This window comes from Vigna umbellata, chromosome 9 (assembly GCF_029865625.1).
Source record: "Vigna umbellata cultivar VRB3 chromosome 9, Vumbellata_1.0, whole genome shotgun sequence".
Classification (NCBI taxonomy): Eukaryota; Viridiplantae; Streptophyta; class Magnoliopsida; order Fabales; family Fabaceae; genus Vigna; species Vigna umbellata.
Genome location: NC_142173.1, coordinates 52,135,071 through 52,155,323, shown reverse-complemented (window position 1 = coordinate 52,155,323; position 20,253 = coordinate 52,135,071). Strand labels below are relative to the sequence as shown.

The following is a 20,253-nucleotide window of genomic DNA, read 5'->3' as shown; positions in this document are numbered from 1 at the left end:
GGATACATATTAAAGTCATTGTAAATTTTATCAATAGGAAACAGTTACAGAATTCAAAAAAATAATAAATCGAGTTGGATCTTCCATGCTTCTAAGGACCAAAAAACAGTTTAAAAAGAATAAAATTCCAATAGAGAGAACCTAATATTTGTCATTTTACAATTGAAATATAAAATTAGAAATTTTCTAGATAGGATTTTCACCTCAACTCCTAAATAAGCAAGTATTGAAAAGCGGACTTTGGAGCCTCCAGCTGCAGCTATTTGCTTATATGCATCAATAATACGCATAAAACATGATTTTTGCAAATGATCCGTTTGTTCATCTTCAAGTTCAACAACAGGAGCAATCATCTTTGGCAAGACTAAACGGGAAGGCAACACAACTGAAGTAGCTGTTGATGACACCAAGCTGTTGACATCTCTAACAGAACCTTTTGGGCTCAGATCCTCAGATCTATCTGTTGATATTGATGGAGCTAAGTTCAGGGGTGACCTCAGATCCAAACTAGTATCTTGCTCTTGGCTGCCATCTTCTAGGCCCACTTCCGTGGAAGCCAATAAAGAAGGATCAAAAGTTTGTGACAAGGCATCACTACGACCAAAAGAATCCAGGCCAGGAATTCCACTCTCTGAGTTTCCAACATCATGGATGTCAGGAGGCATAGTTGTACAGCCATTCTCAACTCCAGGTATACTAGCATCAGAAGTTGGAAAATCAGTAGGAGATGGTACATTTTCAGATACAAGATTCATGCCAGAGTGAACAGCACCACTATTGACAGCAGTTGCAGAAATTTCTTCCTCCCCTTGTGACTTCTGTAATATATATCAAAGTCTTACTAAAAAAACACTTCTCAGAAATATGCTAAAAAGTAGGCAGACCAAATGTATAATGAAAGGGAAAGATAAGAAAATGTAAAAATAAAAGTTAGGCCTAAAAGGTTGACAGATGTTTAATTAATTATTATACCTCAACCTCATTTGAAACTGATTGTTGTGCCTCAAGAAGGGAAACTATTGGTGGAAAAGTACTAGAAAGTGACATAACAGCAGCTACAAATGATGGTGGATATTTAGCCTTGTCATCAGAACCAATCATACTAATGTCTTGCAGCCGTTCATTTCCTTCAGTATTAGGGAAATTTGGAGGTAAGTTTTGCATATTTGCCATCACCACCTCAGCTAGCAAGTCAGCAGAAATACTTGAGATGAGAATCTCAAGATGCCCAACAGCTTTTTCACCTTGAGCAATCAAAGCACCAAATGTGGCAACAAGCTGCCTTACGGGCCCATTGTCCGTATCTCCGTTTGAAGATGCCGGTACATTTGAAGGAGTATCATCCTGATAGTTGGAAGTGGTACGTTCATCCAACTCTTTGCTAGGTTCTTCCAAAGCATCAATTGTTGCCCTGACACGTTTTCCAGGAACATCTTCAGCTAAATCACCTTCAATTTGTGATCCAGATCGTTTTCTTGCCAAATTACTGTGTACTGAATCATCAGAATTTATTGCAGGTTCCTCTTCCTGAAATAAAAAATGGTAAGGAATAACATGATGTCCTGCCAGAATAGAAAGGAAATATTTCTTTATTTCTCACTTACAAGTATTAGGTCAGCTGACCTATATTTATATATGTGTTCTGAGATAAAAACGGAAATTAAAATATAAAACTGAGCAATCCTAGAGAGAATAAACCCTATAATTATGGAATTTAATTCTTGTTACAATCTCCTAATATTAAATTCAGAATCAAATCTAACCAAACAAACAGAATAAAAGATAAATATAAATTTCACTAAATAAACCCTAAATTCATAGCGTGCTTCTTGACAAGAATAAACCCCATCAAGCGGGTGAATAATTTTTTTTTATTTCCAGTTTGGATACTATTAAGAAGTGGACTTTAAGCCTAATTCAACCCCAAAAAATCAGCTTGTAAGGTGAGATTTGCACCCACTTATATATTATAAATTGGTCTTAACTCCAGTTAATGTAGGACTTCAAACACACCTCACGCCAAGGTATATACATATCGAGTGTGAGACTAGATATTAATAGATGGTCTGATAGTGGCCCGATAGCGGGTGGAACAATAATATTTGTTGGGCATGTTGTTCCACCTGCTATCAGACCACTCATTAATGTCTAGTCTCATGCTCGTGATGATGTCTATACCTCGGCGTGAGGGGGAGGGTCTTGGCAACAACAATGAAGGATGTTTTTGAAATGGAGAGTGGCAACAATGAAGGCTGCCGACTAGGGTTTTAGTGCGCAGTCAGAGGCGGCTCCCAGATGTTGAGAGCTCTCATACCATGTTAAGAAGTGGACTTTAAGCCCAAGGTTAGTGGCAAAGGGATTCACTCAAACCTATGGAGTGGATTACATAGAAACTTTTGCTCCAGTGGCAAAAATGAATACAGTTAGGGTGATATTATCCCTAGGAGCTAATTATGGTTGGAACTTGCAACAATTTGATATTAAAAATGCCTTCCTTCATGGAGAAATTAAAGAGGAGATTTATATGGAATTTCCCCCTAGATATGAGGGAAAAACAGCTGCCAACACTGTTTGTAAGCTAAAAAAGGCATTGTATGGTTTGAAACAATCACCACAAGCGTAGAGAGAATAAATTCCTATAATTATGGGATTTTATTTTTGTTACAATCTCCTAATGTTAAATTCAGAATCAGATCTAACCAAACAAACAGATTAAAAGATAAATATAAGTTTCCCTCAATAAAGCCTAAATTCACCGTGCTTCTTGACAAAAAAAAATTTATCTGCAATATTCCATGTAACTAACCACAACCATTTCTCTTATTGCAACCACAATGCCAACTGTTTGGAATTTTAACATTTGCTCCTATTTCAAAACATTTCCCATTTATGGTAAAAATAATGATTAAATTAAGGCGGCAATAAAATAGGTTCAACTTATGGAATATAACAGCATTGAATTTAATTACATACTAATAGAAATATAAAAACTGAGAATAGAAAGGACATAACCCCAACGCAAGCTCAAGTAAGGAAGATTCGCCAAGTCATTATAATAAGTACTTCAGCCATATTCCCAGCCAAAATGGAATCCAGGAACATCTCTCATGCATATAAATGGACATTTGCGAGTGAATATGCAAGACTAGACATTTGCAGTGGGGGCCCCAACTAGGATAGACTCTAATATCACATTAGAATTCAAAATGTACTAACTGTAAATCAATCTAAAGGGTAGCTAAAGAGAAAACAAAACTGTCCAATGTCATTATAAGTGTTAAGAAGTAGATTTTAAGCCTAACTCAATCCCTACAAAATCAGCTTGTAAGATGAGGTTTGTACCTATTTGTATAATTGACCTTATCATTAGTTGATGTGAGACTTCCAACCTACCCTCTCATGCCGAGGTATATACATCTCGAGTGTGGGACTAGATATTAATGGATGGTCCGATAACGGGTAAAACATGTCCAACAAACATCACTAGGATACTAATTTGGCTCTGATATCATATTAAGAAGTGGGTTTTAAGTCTAACTCTATCCCACAAAACTGGCTTGTAAGATGAAGTTTGTACCCATTTATATACTATAAATTGACCTTATCACTAGTCTATGTGGGACTTCCAACAATAAGTATATACATAATCCAAACATAACCTTACAAGTCAATTTTGTAAGATCTGTTAAGATATTTATCCTATTTTATCATCATTATATTGTGTTAAGGGTTACCCTATTTATCAAGATTATATTGCGTCTAGGGTTACCCTATTTATCATAATTATATTGTGTCTAGGGTTACCCTATTTATCATGTACTCTTGTATCAATTTATTCTTATAAATAGAAGATTATGAGAGGGATCAATTAAGCCCTCTAGAATTATTTTACAGTTTAATTCTCAAGTGTATTAGGCTTAAAATCCCTTTTCTAAGACTTTCAATACTAGACACAATAACCTCTGTAAATGCATTGGAAAAAACAAAAAATAGCCTCCAATCCCAAATCACAAGAATTTTACGGAAGTGCCATTGGACAGGAAAATTTGTCACCAAACATCCGGTGTGAAGGAGGACAATTTTATTATATATGAAGTTCACACTCCATTAATTTCTTTCTTTTCATTTCAATTATTTGACGATTACAGAAGACCAATAAAGTAGGAAATAAATAATTAATGTCATCTTACTTTTCTAAAGCAGCAAAAAATGATGGAACAAAACCCATTCTCTAAAACTAAAATTTCTAAAGAGTACCATCTATGTCTTCTGTAAACAAAAAAGGAAATTGAAACTATCAATTCAATTATCTATCTATAGATACGGATACAGCTAATATTCGATCCAGCCAATACATAACCTCCATACTTACATGTTCAGAGATCAAATATTTAATAAACAGAAGAATAATTAGTAATAATAAAAAAATAAACTTATCAGGAAGTGGTTGTGCTTACCTTGATTACAGGTTGATCATCCTTCTCTCTCTCAATGCTTCCATTGCTAGATGAGATTGGGTGGAACACCCGATCTGCCTTTCCTTCTGACTGTATTTCCTTCAAGGCCCCTGCCAAACGATCTCTCCACTACCAGAATACAATAATCAGTTTTCCACAATAACACCATATCGACCAAATGTCTCAAATATATGCACCAATGTAATCAATTGCAGAAAATGGCCAAAAGCCAACAACATTCAGCAATAGCATCATGTGCACATAGAGAAAACCACATCATGCGTACATACACCCATCTCTTTGATTTTCCTATATATAAATGCATAACCATATGTGATCTACTAGGGATTCAGCCAATGCTTCTCTCGCTCTTATTTTAACAGTTCAAATATAATATATATATATATAGTACACACACACATATATATATACATATATTATTTATGTATTATAAAAAAATTTAGTTGTGTGCACATTAAGCTAAAATACATATAAATTGGCATATTACCAACTAAAGTTCAATTGCCTCAAGACTCGAGATGACAAGGTGATGCAGGTTAATGCCAAAACCACAGCAATGATAGCATCTGCAATTGTAAACGGAATCACAAATGCAGATCTGGAAGCTTCTGCAATGCAATAACACTATACCACTACAGTGCCGACTGTTTAATACCATATGCACAAATTACTCATTTAAGGAAAATGTCAATTAGTGCTCTCAGTGACAGAATATGGTTGGAAGGTAAATGTAAACACATCACTGTGACAAACAGTTCATCATTGTGGGCATCCCTTTGCAAATTACCTGTGGCAGCTGGTAAAAAGTCCACCACACAACTACAGCAATAATGCTACACCAACCACCATTAACAACAATGAATATAAAAATATTCAAAGAAGCTATTTGATATTTTCAGCTCATGAACATTACTAAAAAACAAGTGATTATTTCTCTAAAATAAGCTAGACCAAACAATTCAATGTAAAATTAGTTGTCAATCATAGTATTCCTAATGTTGAATTGTAGGAAACTAAGAGACATTGAACTAAAACTATGTTTTTGAGACAACACAGATGCTTTATTTATATTAAGGAAAGGGAACCAATACAACAAAAAGAAGAGATTGGTACCCTCAAATAATAAAGATATGATAAGGGAAAATAAAAACAATCTTAATAGAGCATATATATATATATATATATATATATATATATATATATAGGTTAAATTAGTAATTTGGTCGTTATATTTAAGCTTATGATTCACGTTGGTCCTTATATACTTTTTTACTCAATTGAGTTATAATATTTGTTAAATAGAATAAATTTGGTCCCTTCTGTCAAACTGGTGTTAATGCCGTTGGGGAGTATCAAGTGTCAAAATTTGGGTCATCTTTTAACTTGAAACCCTTCTAGTTCTTTTTTTTTCTCTCCCTTACGTGTGACACTATCAAAAAACATTAACGTCAATTTAACATATGCGCCTCATTGACTCTATTTAACAAATAGTGGGACTCAATTGAGTAAAAAAAATATAAGGATCAAGGAGAATCATAGGCATAAATATAAGAACCAAATTACTAATTAAGGTGCATATATATATATATATATATATATATATATATATATATATATATATATATATATATATGAGTGTGTGTGTATAAAAAATCTAGATATTCTTTGATTATAATAAATTTGCCCCTTATTTCTATAATTATAATCCTAAAGCCAGCATATAAGTCATATGTCCTCAGTTTGCCGCAAATTTGATTAATCTTTGGTCCTCTGAGCTTGGTGAATATGTTAGTCAACTCTTCACCACATTTGACAATTCTAATTATGATGTATTTTAATCCAAACCCTCTTCTATTTTCTTGTTTCATTATTCCTTCAGTTCTCAATTCAATCCCTCAACCAACTTTCTTGCCTGCATTTAGCAATGATTCTCATATCCTTAACAAATATAGGAATAGTCTCTTGTCCAAAAATGTAGAAGCAATCATTTATAATTCTAGTTGGAAGGGTGGATGATAAGAACCAGCAATGAAATCAACACAAGGAAAAAGAAACACTAGTTATATTCTGAAAAGGTGGGAGAATTTGCTATGGATGTTGATTGGTTGCTAGAAGAGTTTCCTTTTTGGAAAATAAAAAATAATAAAGTAATCCAATAGAGAAAATAGATTGACCCACCAAACAAACTCCATGGAGCAACCGCCATAATGGTAGGGTCACACGAAGGAGACATCCAGGGAGTAGGTTGGTCAACCATTAGGCATCATTGTATGCAATAGTTGGAGTTGTAGAGCAAGAGATTCGACATGTGTGAAGGTACATAGATGGGTCGTTCGTGTCGGCATGTGAAGTTGGATAGATTAGTTAAATAGTATCCCAACCCTATGTTCACCAAAGCAAATGGATGACTCTAGAAAACTTCCCAAAGACAACACTGAAACTGTGCTCATTAACCTAAAAGAAAGGTTCACCAAAAAAATAACTCAGAGACAATGGATCTACCTGGACAACACGCTTTTGAAACAGACCTGGATAACATGTTGAATTATAGGAAAGAGAGAGACATTGATCTAAACCATGTGTTTTTGAGACAACACGGATGCTTTCTTTATATTGACAAAAGAAAATCAACACAATAAATAGAAATATTTTATATCCTTTATTAATAAAGATATTATACAGAAATAAGTGAAAACATTAAAAATTTATATATAATCTAGATATTCCTTATTATAAAGGATTTGTACCTTATAGGAATATAAAAGTATAACTTGTAACATGGTACCTAGAAATTTATAAACATTGACATGAACCCAAAGCAAATTAAATAATAAAACTAAAATTTACACAACAAGTAAACAATATATGTTAAACACATTTTATCCAATAGAATTACCGGAGCAGCACTTGGATGTGTACATTTCGAGCAAGTTAGAAAGGCATTCTTCAAAGCAAGATGCGCAGCTGATACACAGAACCCATTAACAACAGAGCTGGAAGGTTGCAAACTAAGCAAAACTGGCAAGATGCGACCATAGAATGCAGGCCTTTCATTTGCAATAGCTGAAAGACTGTTATAGACCAATAACGAAGTCAATATTAAGAAAGCACCAATCAGATCAATGAATTTACAGAGTTAAAGGTTAGTAGTAATTGTAGGTGATAAAAATAATTAATTTGCCATCTCAGAAAATCCTTAGATTTTCAAAATATGAATCAGTTCTCTTCCAAACAAAACCATTGAGTTAAGATGATTATATATTAGATTAAAAGAAGTCCTCTCTCTTTATCAATAAATGCATGCACATGTGCAGGTGTGACTGAGTAAGAGAAGCGATCCAATATTGACTATCTGATCATCGTGGATGTGTAATCAGGAAGTTCTAAGCAAGTAGAACTTTCTCTATTCATGTGTGTGAGAGGGAGTATGCGAGCAAATACTGACCATCTGATTGTCATAATGCATGTTTCATCGAGAATAAAATATAAAGTCGTGATACTTTTTAAGCAGTCACATTGGACAGAAAATCAAAGGATGTAAAGAAAAATATCAAATACCTTTTAATCAGCACAATGATAACTGAGTTACTAAGGGACTTCACATTTGAAAATCTGAGTTGATCAAGCAATAGACCCACACTACGGCTTGCTTCAATTTTCAAATCTCCAATATTGAGTACTGGATGACCCCGCCTCAGCCATGATATATTAAATTCCACAGGCTTTCCTACAAAAAAGTGAGAAGTCATAAAAGCACATAATTTAAGAATTAGAAAAGCAAAAGGTTTGGCAGTACCATTTTTTTCTCAACCAAACTCAAAATGTAATACCTTGATGAGAAGTAGGCTCAGAGGAACCACTAGGATCAGGAGTGTAAAGATGAACAACTGCTTCAACAAATTTCAGTGCCAGCAGCTTAGCACCACCACTTCCATACTTTCAAACATGTTACGAAGGACAACCATCAGACCATAAACCAAAACAGGAAACTTCAGACTTTCAATGAGAGCAATTACTTACTTGAAAAGCTAGTGAGTATGCTTTTTCTTTGAATTTAAGCATCCATTCCCATGCAGATTCAAGTGCACCATCTAAATCACTAGAGTAAAGACCCTATCACAAAATAAAACCAGAATGGGAATGCTCATATCATCAAATGAATACAATGTGAACATTAACATATGAAAGATAACTACTGTCAGATATTAAGTTTTTTAAAGTATAACTACTAAACATTTTCCAGCATTTTCTTATTCGTCTTCTGATTTCTGTTTTGGTAGAGGCCATGAAATTATGAATGATATACTTGCTTCATAACTTTATACAAGATGTTCTAGACTAGTAGTTATAATGCTTTCATTGATAGAAGCAAAAGGCATAAAAACTTTGAAGCACAGAACCAGAATTGGACGGTTGGCAGTCCCTGTGGACATATCATAAACCCAAGAAAAATTATATGGGTTTTAACTAATAATGTCACCTTCCCTCACTTTCCCTCTTATTGAAACAAATAAACATCAAATTCACTAACCAAGATTTCTGTCACTTTACAAAAATTAAAACTGCAGTTGCAGTCTCATTGCCAACCTTGACACTGGGAAATTACAGGAAAACATGGCCACAGTTGTGACCAATATCTCAATTGTGGACCTTTTAAAACCATGATTCCCTTCCAGAAGGTATAACATTACCTTTTAAAGAAATCAATGTATCATCTATGCCAACATGTTGAAAAGAAAAATAAAACTAAATACTCAATCCTATTCAGTTGCACAAATTTCAAAACAAATTCACACAACCCAAATCCACAACAACGAGCAATCACACCAACACACAGCCAAAAACAACAATAAGTGAACCACCACTAACCACACTCATTACCAATTTCTTTGCAAAATTGTAAATTCATTCCCCTCTCAAAACAAAGCTCGCACCTGAACCACAATTTTCTCAAGTGTGCCACGAAACAACTCAATTCCACACAGAAGAGCTTGCCGAACTACTGCCGGTGTGTCGTCATTCAGAACCTCAATTAGCACAGGCACAATGTCAGACAAGAACTCGGTGTTCTTCAATCCAATCTCACCAAGCATCCTGAAACCAGAGAGAGAAAAAATAGGTTCACCTCAAAATTCAATTCCAGTAGCCAACGCAAAAAAATAAAAGTTAAAAAGTGTGTTTGGTTTCAAGGTCAAAATAATGAAACTGATTTTGGCTTCTGCAGTCATACCCAATTTAACAAAACAAGTCTGGTTATTGCTATAGATAAAATTAATTTTATCTGGAAACCGACGACAAGTAGCATTTACATGATGTTGAAAAGTTTAGCCTATGCTTTGCAGTAAACTTGGCATTAAGATAAAAGCATCATTTTATCTAAAAACAAATTTTAAACAAAATTGGAAATCAATTTGGCCAAAGCTCATCCAACCACAGACGGAGAACGGAGAAAAGATAAAGGGAAAAGGTGTACTCGGTGACAAATTTGCGAACGGGGCCAAAGGGATCTGAGTGGAAGAAGAAGAGTGAGGGGAGGAACTCAGTGAGGAGGACGGGGTCTTCGGGTGGAAGTTCATGGCGCAGTTGGCGCAGGGATTCGAGCTTGGAGGGGATGTCACTGGCCAACTTGGCAGCGTTCAGGAGACTTGCGAGCTTTTCGCGCGAAGTTGCCGCCATGGACATGGTTTTTCCGACCATGGCCCTGACAAAAAAGGAGAAGAACGAGCAGCAGCCAGAGGCTAGTTTGGGAGAATTTGCATGGAAATCGAAAGCGAGGGGATCACTGTGGTTTGTTTGTTCTAGGGTTTGGTGGAAGAAGAGGGAGAAGGGGTGTTTGAAAATGGTACTGCAAGAAATGGGCGACTTTTTTAATGTTAATTTAATTCCTATTAAAGAATTATAATAAGATACCCTCTTAATTCACATATTCACTTTCACAATTACGACAGAAAAGAAAATGTTACTTTTTCTTTTTAATTTAAAAAACATAATGTATGTTATTATTAAATATCACATGTAAATACATTAGAACTTTAAAATATATTTTAGATGATTATTTTTATTTATTCTGTAAAAGATATTAAAACCTAAAATTAAATAAAATAATTATACATATTATTGGTTATAGATATCGTATAGAAATAAATAACTGTGTTCCATTATAATTTAATGAATGGTTAAATATAATTACATTAAATTTATTTTATAGTGTTATACATGTTTTTAAGTTCACTTTCAAAGTCAGTATAAATCATTCAAATGTTAACATGAAACGTAATGTTCTCAAAATGGGTTACCTGACCGACCCGACTCAGTTTGGCCTACCACAGGTTGGTCACTTGGTGAGTGAATCCAATTTGACTTATTTATTAGCAAGTCAGAAAAATTTTAATCTGACCCAACTTACCACGGGTTGGTGGGTTAAATAGATTGGCTCCCTAACTCACTTAATTATAAGTTTTTTTCAAAAAAAAAATTACAAATTTTGTAATTCAAATCTAAATAAATTTCACTCCAAAATGATATTAAACTTCAAAGACAATTCAAAATAAAAAAAAAGTACAATACAGTCCAAATGCAATCCAAAAGCAAATACAAAAGGCGAACAAATAAATTTCTAATATTGATCTTTTTTGTGTAACTTATCCATTTATAAGATTAGTTTTGAATGGATAAATCCACAATATTTTGCTCTCTTGAAGCATCTTCTTATTTATCCCCATCTACAATATAATAAAAAAAGTGTTAACTAATAATATTGAAACACAAAGTAATAAATAATTAAATTAATTTCATAGTACTAACAATAATGTTACATGTTATTTCAAAATCATGCAACCAATTTTGAGTTAAAATGAGTGTCTCGACTTTCTCTGGAAAAATGGTGAAACGATATTGGTTAGCATACAAGAACCAAGACTAAAGGCAGACTCACTAGCAATTGTAGTGATTGGAATACTAAGAACGTCACAAGCCATCTTAGATAAGTTTGGATAACGATCTTGATGATCCTTCTAATAACTCAATACATCCAACTTATCAAAAAACTTTGGATCAAGATTCCATTCATCTAAATAAAGGACCAATTCAAACCACTAATGCAAAAAGGGCATTTAAATCTGTTATTTTGGCCTTTTAATGTCAGCTCCAGAACCGACGTCTTCGTGGGTGACGTTAATCAAACGTCGAACTCAAACAAGTCCAACATATTTATAGACGTCGGTTACTGCATGACCCCGACGTCTAAAGGGTTCCATAGACGTCGAATAATACATTGTCCGACGTCTAAAGGACTCCATAAATGTCGAACATTGCATTAACCAACGTCTACTGTAGCTCATGTCTTTGAGTAGCGTAGTAACACCTTCTTCCTTTGCTAGTTTCGTCATAGAAAAGGTTGCGTCTTTTGGATCTCTTATGGTATTTCAACCAAAAACCGAATCTAAGTCCTTGCCTAGTTCCACTAAAACCGCTAATGAAAACGAACGGTGGCAATAAAACTAGGCAAGGACCGAAGTTCGGTTTTTGGTTGAAACGCTATAAGACATCCAAAAGACGCAAGTTTTTCTTACGAGGAAACTAGAAAAGGGAGAATGCGGTATCACGCTACCCAAAGACACGAGAAAAACTACAGCAAAACACAACAAAAACTCATTTTAATCGATTCAAATGAAAGATAATCAACCAAAGACTAATGTAATCGGAATTAAAGAACGTTTAAACGGTTCAAAAGAGACAAAAACTTACCTGGAAAAGCAATGTCGTGGAGAGAAAAGGCGAGAACAAAGACGATGAACTGCTCGTAACTGCGGGTTTGATGTCTAATTTAACAGCAAACTAGACGTCGGTTCCCTAGGTGAACTGACGTTAATTCTGGCCTAGACGTCAGGGCCCTCACTAATATGACGTCCTAAACAACTTTTCTCCTACCCTATCAGGCCATTTAGACGTCAGATAGCGGGATCCGACGTCTGTACAACGGAAAAAAATAACTTTTCATCTACTTGTCAAACATATACATGTCCGTTAGGAGGGGCACCGACATCTATAATCGAATATAGACGTTGGGGTGGCGGGACCAGACGTCTCTAAGGCAGAAAAAAATGAATTTTCACCTAGTGTTCAACCATATAGACGTTCGTTAGGAGGGGCACCGACGTCTATAATAGATGTCAGTGCCCCTCCTAACGAACGTCTATATGCCCACTTATTTACGCACTGGTCAATAATTTACGTTGGTTATTTTGTGGTCCGACGTCTACGGGGTGACGTTAAAGCCCAATTTTGCACTAGTGAACCTTCCAATGTCATTAACATGTTGGCTCAAATAATCAACATATTCCTAAGACATCATGAAATAAATTTAATATGTCATTCATCACAAGTAAGAAATAAAATAAAATAAGTTGAGAATTAAAAACTAACATCTATTGCATCCATCACTAGCTCATCATTAGTAAAAGAAGGTTGTGGTGTTGGAGGGGAAACTTGAAAACTTGAAGTGTTTGACTCAATTGATATAATTTGACATATTCTTCAAACAACTTATACACGTTAACCTTTAAAATATTAATTTTTTCTTCAAAAGTAGAAGGATTAATCTTTCTATAACAAAATTGAATTGTTTCAAACTTCATATGTGGATCAAGAATAGCCACAATAGCAAGATTGTCACAGCATTGATCACAATACTTACTAAACTTGTTAATCATACTCAATGACATATCTTTAATCGTCGGATCATCACTTTTTACATTTTTCTGCAACAAACATTCAATTTTTCAAACTTGCATGAAGTAAGGACTAGAAGTTGGATAAGAAGAACCTGAAATCAAATTATTCATTACATAAAATGGCTTTAAGAACTCACATTTTTTTAGCGTTTTTCCACTCACCATTTGATGGACGATTAACATAATTTCTATCACGGATAGCCAAACTTTCAAAGGCACGTTGATATCTAATTGCACTCTCAAGCATAAGATAGGTAGAATTTCATTTAGTAAGAACATCCATTTTCAAACCTACTTTGGAATCAATACCCCTTACTTGAATAACACATTCTTTAAATGCAATTTTCTTGCTTCTAATCCTCTCACATATTTTATACTCTCTCTAATCTTTTGTAAAGCATCGGAAGCCACCCTTAATCCCTCTTGCATAATAATATTCAAGACATGTGCATTACACCTTACATAAAAGTAATCACCATTACATATCAAACTATTTTGCAATTTCAATTGCTCACTTGAAATTTTATGCAACACCTCATTGGCACTATCATTGTATAATGTGATAGAAAATATCTTCCTATCTATTTCCCAATCAAGCAACAAAGATAAAAAAAAATTTGTGCCAAATCATAACCAATATGTGAAGATTCCATTTTACAGAAGGCAATAAGCTTACTATTCAACTTCCAAACAACATCAACAAAATGAGCAGTCAAATAGATAAATCCTTCTTGATTTATAGAAGTCCAACAATTAGATGTTAAACAAATTCTACTATGAGATTTACACATTACAAGTTTCACCCTCTCTTTGTGTTCATGAAATTTCTTTGAAATATTATAAACAACTGTATTCCTACTTGGAACTTTTACATTTGGATTTAAATATACAAGTAATTCTTTAATTCACTTATATTAAACAAAATTATATGGAAGTCCATGTTGAAGACAACCATTGTTTGATAGATCTTTTCCCATGAAGCCTATAGATATAATATCCCTTGTAAAGAAGATTAAGAAGGATATGCACGTGAATAACAAAAAGATCATCTAAAAAGCAAAACTCACACTCATGTAAGAATAAAAACTCTGAGAATACACTCCTAAGCTTCATAGAGGCATAAGCTTACATATGTAAGAAGAGAGAAAATCCTAAGAGATCTATTAGATTGAGTTATATTATAAACACATCTTCTTTGTGAGAGTTATCATTTAAGACTTGTAAACAATATGATTGATTATACATTCTAAAGAGAATTCAAACACTTGGTGGTTAGCTTAGTTCAGTTAAACGCCTATTAGACAATTTCTAGGGGAAATTAGGAGTGGATAAACTCAGACTAGTTAGTGTCATAGGTGTTTCCAAGATTGACTATGGGAACCATGAATGGTTTAGAATACTTGAAATCGTCAGCGTAACAGGTGTTACGAAGATTGACTAGGTTACAAAGAGTGGTGTCTAATACTAAGTTCTAGTGAGTGTAATAGGTGTTACCAGGATTGATTAATGTAACCAGGAGTGGTGTTAATACTCAGTTGTAATCTTATTGAGATTATAGTGGAACCCTCTAAGAGGTCTTAGAGAAGAACTAGACGTAGCTTATTTGACTGAACCGATATAAAATAATTGTGTGTTTATTGTTTTAGCTTTACAAAACATCTTATTTATAAACGCTACAATTGCTTACGAATTTAATCATTGATAAATGCTCTTGTCATCAGACGCTATTTTCCTTAAAAGTTTTCTTTCTTAAATGTTGTAGTAGTTTTACTAAACGTTTGAAAAACACTTTATCACTGAACATTGTGGTTTAAACGGTGCCTTATAAATCAATCATCTAACAACCTGTGTAGACCGTCTAACTCTCACTGAACATTGTGGGTTCAACTCCTTCCATTAACAATACTAACAACTAATATTGTTGATATAAAAAAATGTTATATTCCTTTAGGAGAATCTCTCATTATAATACTTGAAAATTTTCATATATGAGGAGTGCAATGTATAACGTCTTTGTTGTTCACAGTTAATTTTTAAGGAGTCTCACATCTCCTTAACCTCCTTCAACCTACAAACATTTTTATATTCATTTTTGGACAAAAATAAAAGTTGAAGTGTGTCCTTCATTATTGGTTAATTGCATGGTGTTAAAATCCTTCTTTTTTACCAAGTCTTCTTTTAGGACGTGATCTTAATATATCCTCGAATGATGATCTTCTTCCACAACTGGTAATGTGTAGACTTAACATACATCTCCATCCCGTCTCTATAGTATAGAAATTCTTCTCTAAGGTTGGAGGCCTTTGATGGACTCTTATTTTATTGTAAGCTGTTGCTTGATTTCAACCAGGACTATGATTTCCTTTTCCTTTAGACATTAAGTGAGGCTTAACATTGCAGAGGATTGATACCAATTGTGAAAACAAACAGAAAAACATAAGAGATGAAAATTTTTCAATATATCACTAGTGATGCACAATTAGACCATAATGCAATATCAAAATATGCAAGGAACAAAAATAAACGAAAGAAAGATTTATACTATGATTTATACTACTAGGAACCATATTCCGTTCTCAATCAACCAATTGAGTCAATTACCTCTAACATGGACCAAAATAATAACAGAAATTATGGTGAACAATAAAATTAAAAGCCAAAACAAAATATAAAAAATTGTTGAAAACAAGAAAAAAAAATACACTTGTTCACTTAGCCAATGCTAGCACATTGTAGAAACCAAAACATAAGCAAACATTTATATAAGAACCGAAACGAAAATTAATTTAGTGAGAAACACATGTAAAATTCCCAAATTTATATTGTTTATAACAACTTTTTCACTTTCATGAAAACATATTTAGGAACCAATAAAACATGAAAACATACCCTTTTTGGTAGTCCTTTTACGGAAGGAAATACAAACATTATACTTTTCTCAAATCAAACACAACCTTGTATGTTTAATATCAAGTCTGCCACGTATGTAATGTAAAAATAGAATAACACAGAAAAGACTTTGATTAACCTATTCAGTAACACAATAGTTATAGAATTAGAAGAATCCAGGAATGGTGGGTCACACCTCAGTATTTTACCAGCTACCTTGTGTGTCAGAATTCAGATACAAAATAAAATAAGCATACATACACCTGGTAAATTCAAGCAAAATATAGATTAATCGACAAAATAGAATGTAAGGTATCCTATTCTATAAATTATATAACATACACTGATGATTAATCTGGGTAGAAGAAATTAACTTAATCTGAAAGATTATGATCAGACATAGATACTATACTGTTTACACAAACTTCTGTAGGAGATGCAACAATATAACAGTATCTTGTCGGCCATGAAACAGTATTATTCAGTTCTCAGATTGCCCTCGCTTAGGGCCTGCCCCGCCTCAAGCTGCACGATGGACATTTGTATTGCTTTATGCTCTCAGCTTTTGCAGGAGTAATCTTCACACATTTCCCATGGAACCACCTCTCACATATGTCACAACCAATCCAAAATTCGTCTGCATTGTAATTTCCGCCACAGCTCCCACACAGGGTTTCACTATGCTCGTCATCCTCCTCTTCATATCCTTCATCTGCAAACTTCGGGTTGCTTTTAACTTGCCCATCACTTGATCTCTGCAGATAAATGAACAAGCAAGCATCATATAGCAGCAAGGTTTAGCAACCTTTAATTCAATGTCTTAGAAGTACTTGGAACCTGAAACAGATTTCATGATCAAAGAGTTTCTAAAATACATTCCATTTATTCCTAAAAGTATTTGCAACATGAAACAGATTTCATGATCAAAGGGTTTCTAAAATACAGTCCATTTATTCACCTACACAGTAATTTTTATTATCATAATGCAAAGAGGAAAATATAATTGTCGCTGCATCAGTGTGACAGATTCTGTTCTTAGTTCCACAAAAAGATTAAGATCCAGAATCTTTAAAGGCCCCTTTAGTTTTTGACTGTACAAAAATTAATAAACAAGTCGATGATTATGTACAATAAAGTGTTAAATTTGTGCTTAATTTTTAGTACCATAATAACTTGAGAAGATATAATGACATTGATAGATTTACTTTCCTTACAAACTTTTATAATGCATAAGTATAACCTAACCATGACAGAGTGCTAATCAACTAAATTCAGATGATCCGACCACAAAATAAATAAATAAATAAAATGCATACACTTACAACAACACTAACCTTGGTGCTGCTCCTAGATTTGCTTCCACTGTCTGCTGTGGGCTTGTCCTTTACCGGCTTCCTCTCAGTCACAACTTCAAAAACAGTAGGAAGATCATTTATCAAGCCAAACAAACGTTTCCTGCCATAAGGAATTTATGGAACCATCAATAGAAAGTAGGGGTTATAGGCTCGATACAGAGCAGATGTCGTGGAAACTGAGAACATGAATTCTACTAAGGAAAAACTTCCAAGAACCAAAGCAACAGCATATACATATTCCCCCGTTCAAATAATAAATTAAAATCAGTTTATTATATTTTCTTTAAGTATCTTTGGGACATATAATGCCCTTTGCAGCTCTAAATTGAATATAGGAGGGAAAGATAAACACGATTGCAGAAAGATAAAGGCACTTATGAATTGCTTTGACATAATTGTTGAGTTCAAATATAAAGCATATTATTACAGCTTAAAATATAATCCCCTTTGCAGCTCATAATTGTAAGTGGGAAAGATAAACATGATTGCCAAAAGATGAGGACTTAAATTAAATAATAAGAATTCACAGACGAACGATGGTAATCCATCCCACCAACCTCAAATTCATGATTAGTTTCCTGAATTGTTACTCTTTTGGATGAGAAGGAAAACTAGAAGATAAGATTGCCTTAAGAGACCTCTAATAAAAGGACTGCTTGCATAAAATAATCCAGAATCACAACATTCATTTCCAGTTAATTTAAAAACCATTATTTCTTCAACAACATTCACCCATCACGATCCTGAGGCATTTCAGAACCCATTACAATAACAAGACCCCAGTATTCAACATTACACACAGCAATTAAGCATCAGCATTGCACACACCGAGCAAAAACCAACTTAAATCCTCACCACATGCTCACACCCAAACCAAAGATAGACTGTACCTTTCATTGCGGTTAAGACGAGCTCCAAGATAAAAAGCCACAGAAAGTAGCCACGAATCACTGTGCACGGCAACCAGAGAAAGCCAGTCCCTGCGGTTCATGCCATCCCTTGCAAAATTGATTCCAAGAGCAGGCTCCGGTAGCTCCGGCGGAACTTCCTCCGCAGGCAAAGTCACCTCCCAAGTCTCATTCGGATGTCCATAGAGGCACAGGTTCTCCTTATCTTAAAACAAGCAAACCAGTAAAACCTCGAACTCAATGAAACAACACAAATTCACAGTAATCATCACAGAAAACCATAACAACTATCACATCTAACTCAACCAGTTAGTTACGCGCATATCAAACTCAAACCTTACGCCCAAATCAAAATCCAAAACCCAACATGTCACAGAAGAACAGACCCGACCCAAGTCAACCTTAACTTTTTCAAAATTTACCAGATTAGTAACAACACATAAACTGCTTAAGTGTCACACATACACAAACTAAGAATCCAAAACCAGCTTAAATCACTAACTGATAATTAGTTTGTTAACCAATTTACATATATTATAAACAAATAATACATATATATTTATTTATTCGTTTGTTATAAAACATGTCGGATGGGACATGTCAAACTTTGACTTTCTTTTATTATATGTTTTTTCGCTAAAATTCTGATAAAAGAAAAAAAGTCAACTTGCTCAATTTACACAGAAACAAAAAAAACACAATTGGAAAATCAGTAAAAAAAACAGTCTTGGAACGTAAAGCAAACAGAATTCAGATCCGCGGGTTCGCTGTACCTGGATCACAGAGTCCGTAGAATTCATCGACATCTGAGAGAAGAAAAAGCCCTAAAGTGTTAGGGCGATGACTGAAATTGGAAGGGGAAAAAGGGGAGTTAGAGAGAGAGCGAGGAAGGACCTTGAGAGAGAGCGCGAACGATGGCGGTTCTTCGGGCGGTGTAATCCTTGAAGATCTCTTCGACGGTGCGGGGAGTGGAAGCCATTTGCATGAAAGGAAGGGGCAATTGAGATCTGAAGGGAAGGTTCTAGAAGGCGCGACGTAGGTGCAGGGTCGAGACCATGGGAAGGGATCGTAGGGATCGCGGGTGCATGTGATGGTGTTAGGGACTGAGAGAAAGAGGCTGGAATTTGGAGAGGAAAATAATAAATAGAACAACAGACATAGTGGAAGAGTGTATGTCTGCGTGTCTATGTGAATTACGCTACAATCAAAACATTATTATTATTATTAATATTATTATTATTATTAATATTATTATTAATATTAATATTATTAATATTAATATTATTATTATTATACTTTTTATTCAATGATTACACTTTTATAAACCATATCAGACTATTGTAAATGAAAAATAAATGCGGAATATTGAAATTATAGCCTTTTAAAATATTTCTAAATTAAACAATTTTAATAATTTATATGTGACATAAAGTTTTTGTAAATGAAAATTATCGTAATTTAGGTTTTTTTGAAAAATTTATAAATTAAATTGTGTTTTCTATTAAAGTGTTAATGTTCTAATAAAATTAATTAAATTATTGATAAGATGAATTTATTTAAATAAAAATATTTCAATATATATATATATATATATATATATATATATATATATTATTTTTTAATTTGTGTGTTGTACATATGCAGCTTAAATTTAGATTATTGTTATTATTGGACTATTCAAAATAGTTCAAGTATAAAATCCAAATATGATATCTTTAAGATATTTAACATTTATAAAATGAGAGAAAGATAATAGTTGAAATATATAATAATAAATAAATATATTAGATAGATTATATTATTTGGAGACAATGAAGTATTATCTTTTAAGATATTATATAACATTATTATATAATAGGATATAAACTATGAATATTATATTTGTTAAATT

At 33.7% G+C, this 20,253-nt stretch overlaps 2 protein-coding genes and 1 pseudogene across 4 annotated transcripts in view; all 3 read right to left on the bottom strand.

Annotated features, from left to right (window-relative positions):
- ESP4 (HEAT repeat-containing protein) overlaps positions 1-10,343 on the bottom strand; it is a 40,512-nt gene extending 30,169 nt beyond the window's left edge. For all 3 annotated transcript variants that reach the window (XR_015782122.1, XM_088098583.1, XM_088098584.1), the window contains exons 1-9: positions 9,952-10,343; positions 9,413-9,572; positions 8,499-8,591; positions 8,309-8,414; positions 8,037-8,205; positions 7,375-7,549; positions 4,458-4,586; positions 973-1,527; positions 204-818 (exon numbers count right to left, since the gene is read on the bottom strand). Coding sequence is in view for 2 of the 3 variants with exons in the window: in XM_088098583.1 (XP_087954709.1) it covers positions 204-818; positions 973-1,527; positions 4,458-4,586; positions 7,375-7,549; positions 8,037-8,205; positions 8,309-8,414; positions 8,499-8,591; positions 9,413-9,572; positions 9,952-10,175 (2,226 nt within the window). In the remaining variant the exon portion in view is untranslated. The remainder of the gene's footprint in view (positions 1-203; positions 819-972; positions 1,528-4,457; positions 4,587-7,374; positions 7,550-8,036; positions 8,206-8,308; positions 8,415-8,498; positions 8,592-9,412; positions 9,573-9,951) is intronic.
- Positions 10,344-11,135: 792 nt separating this feature from the next.
- LOC148193851 (zinc finger BED domain-containing protein RICESLEEPER 1-like) lies at positions 11,136-13,457 on the bottom strand (annotated as a pseudogene).
- Positions 13,458-16,272: 2,815 nt separating this feature from the next.
- Positions 16,273-19,503, bottom strand: LOC124846533 (PHD finger protein ALFIN-LIKE 1-like). Its single transcript, XM_088098462.1, has 5 exons — positions 19,257-19,503; positions 19,136-19,168; positions 18,345-18,567; positions 17,434-17,554; positions 16,273-16,854 (listed from the first exon to the last, which is right to left on the bottom strand). Exons 1-5 carry the CDS (start codon positions 19,345-19,347, stop codon positions 16,603-16,605), a joined length of 720 nt encoding a protein of 239 aa, XP_087954588.1. The 5' UTR covers positions 19,348-19,503; the 3' UTR covers positions 16,273-16,602.
- Positions 19,504-20,253: the final 750 nt, after the last annotated feature.

Excerpts from the sequence above, each read along its gene's own strand:
- LOC124846533 (XM_088098462.1), bottom strand. The coding sequence starts at position 19,347 with ATGCAAATGGCTTCCACTCCCCGCACCGTCGAAGAGATCTTCAAGGAT. Across the intron at positions 17,555-18,344 it reads CGTCTTAACCGCAATGAAAG|GAAACGTTTGTTTGGCTTGA; the intron begins GTACAGTCTATC and ends TCCTTATGGCAG. Across the intron at positions 16,855-17,433 it reads AATCTAGGAGCAGCACCAAG|AGATCAAGTGATGGGCAAGT; the intron begins GTTAGTGTTGTT and ends ATTTATCTGCAG.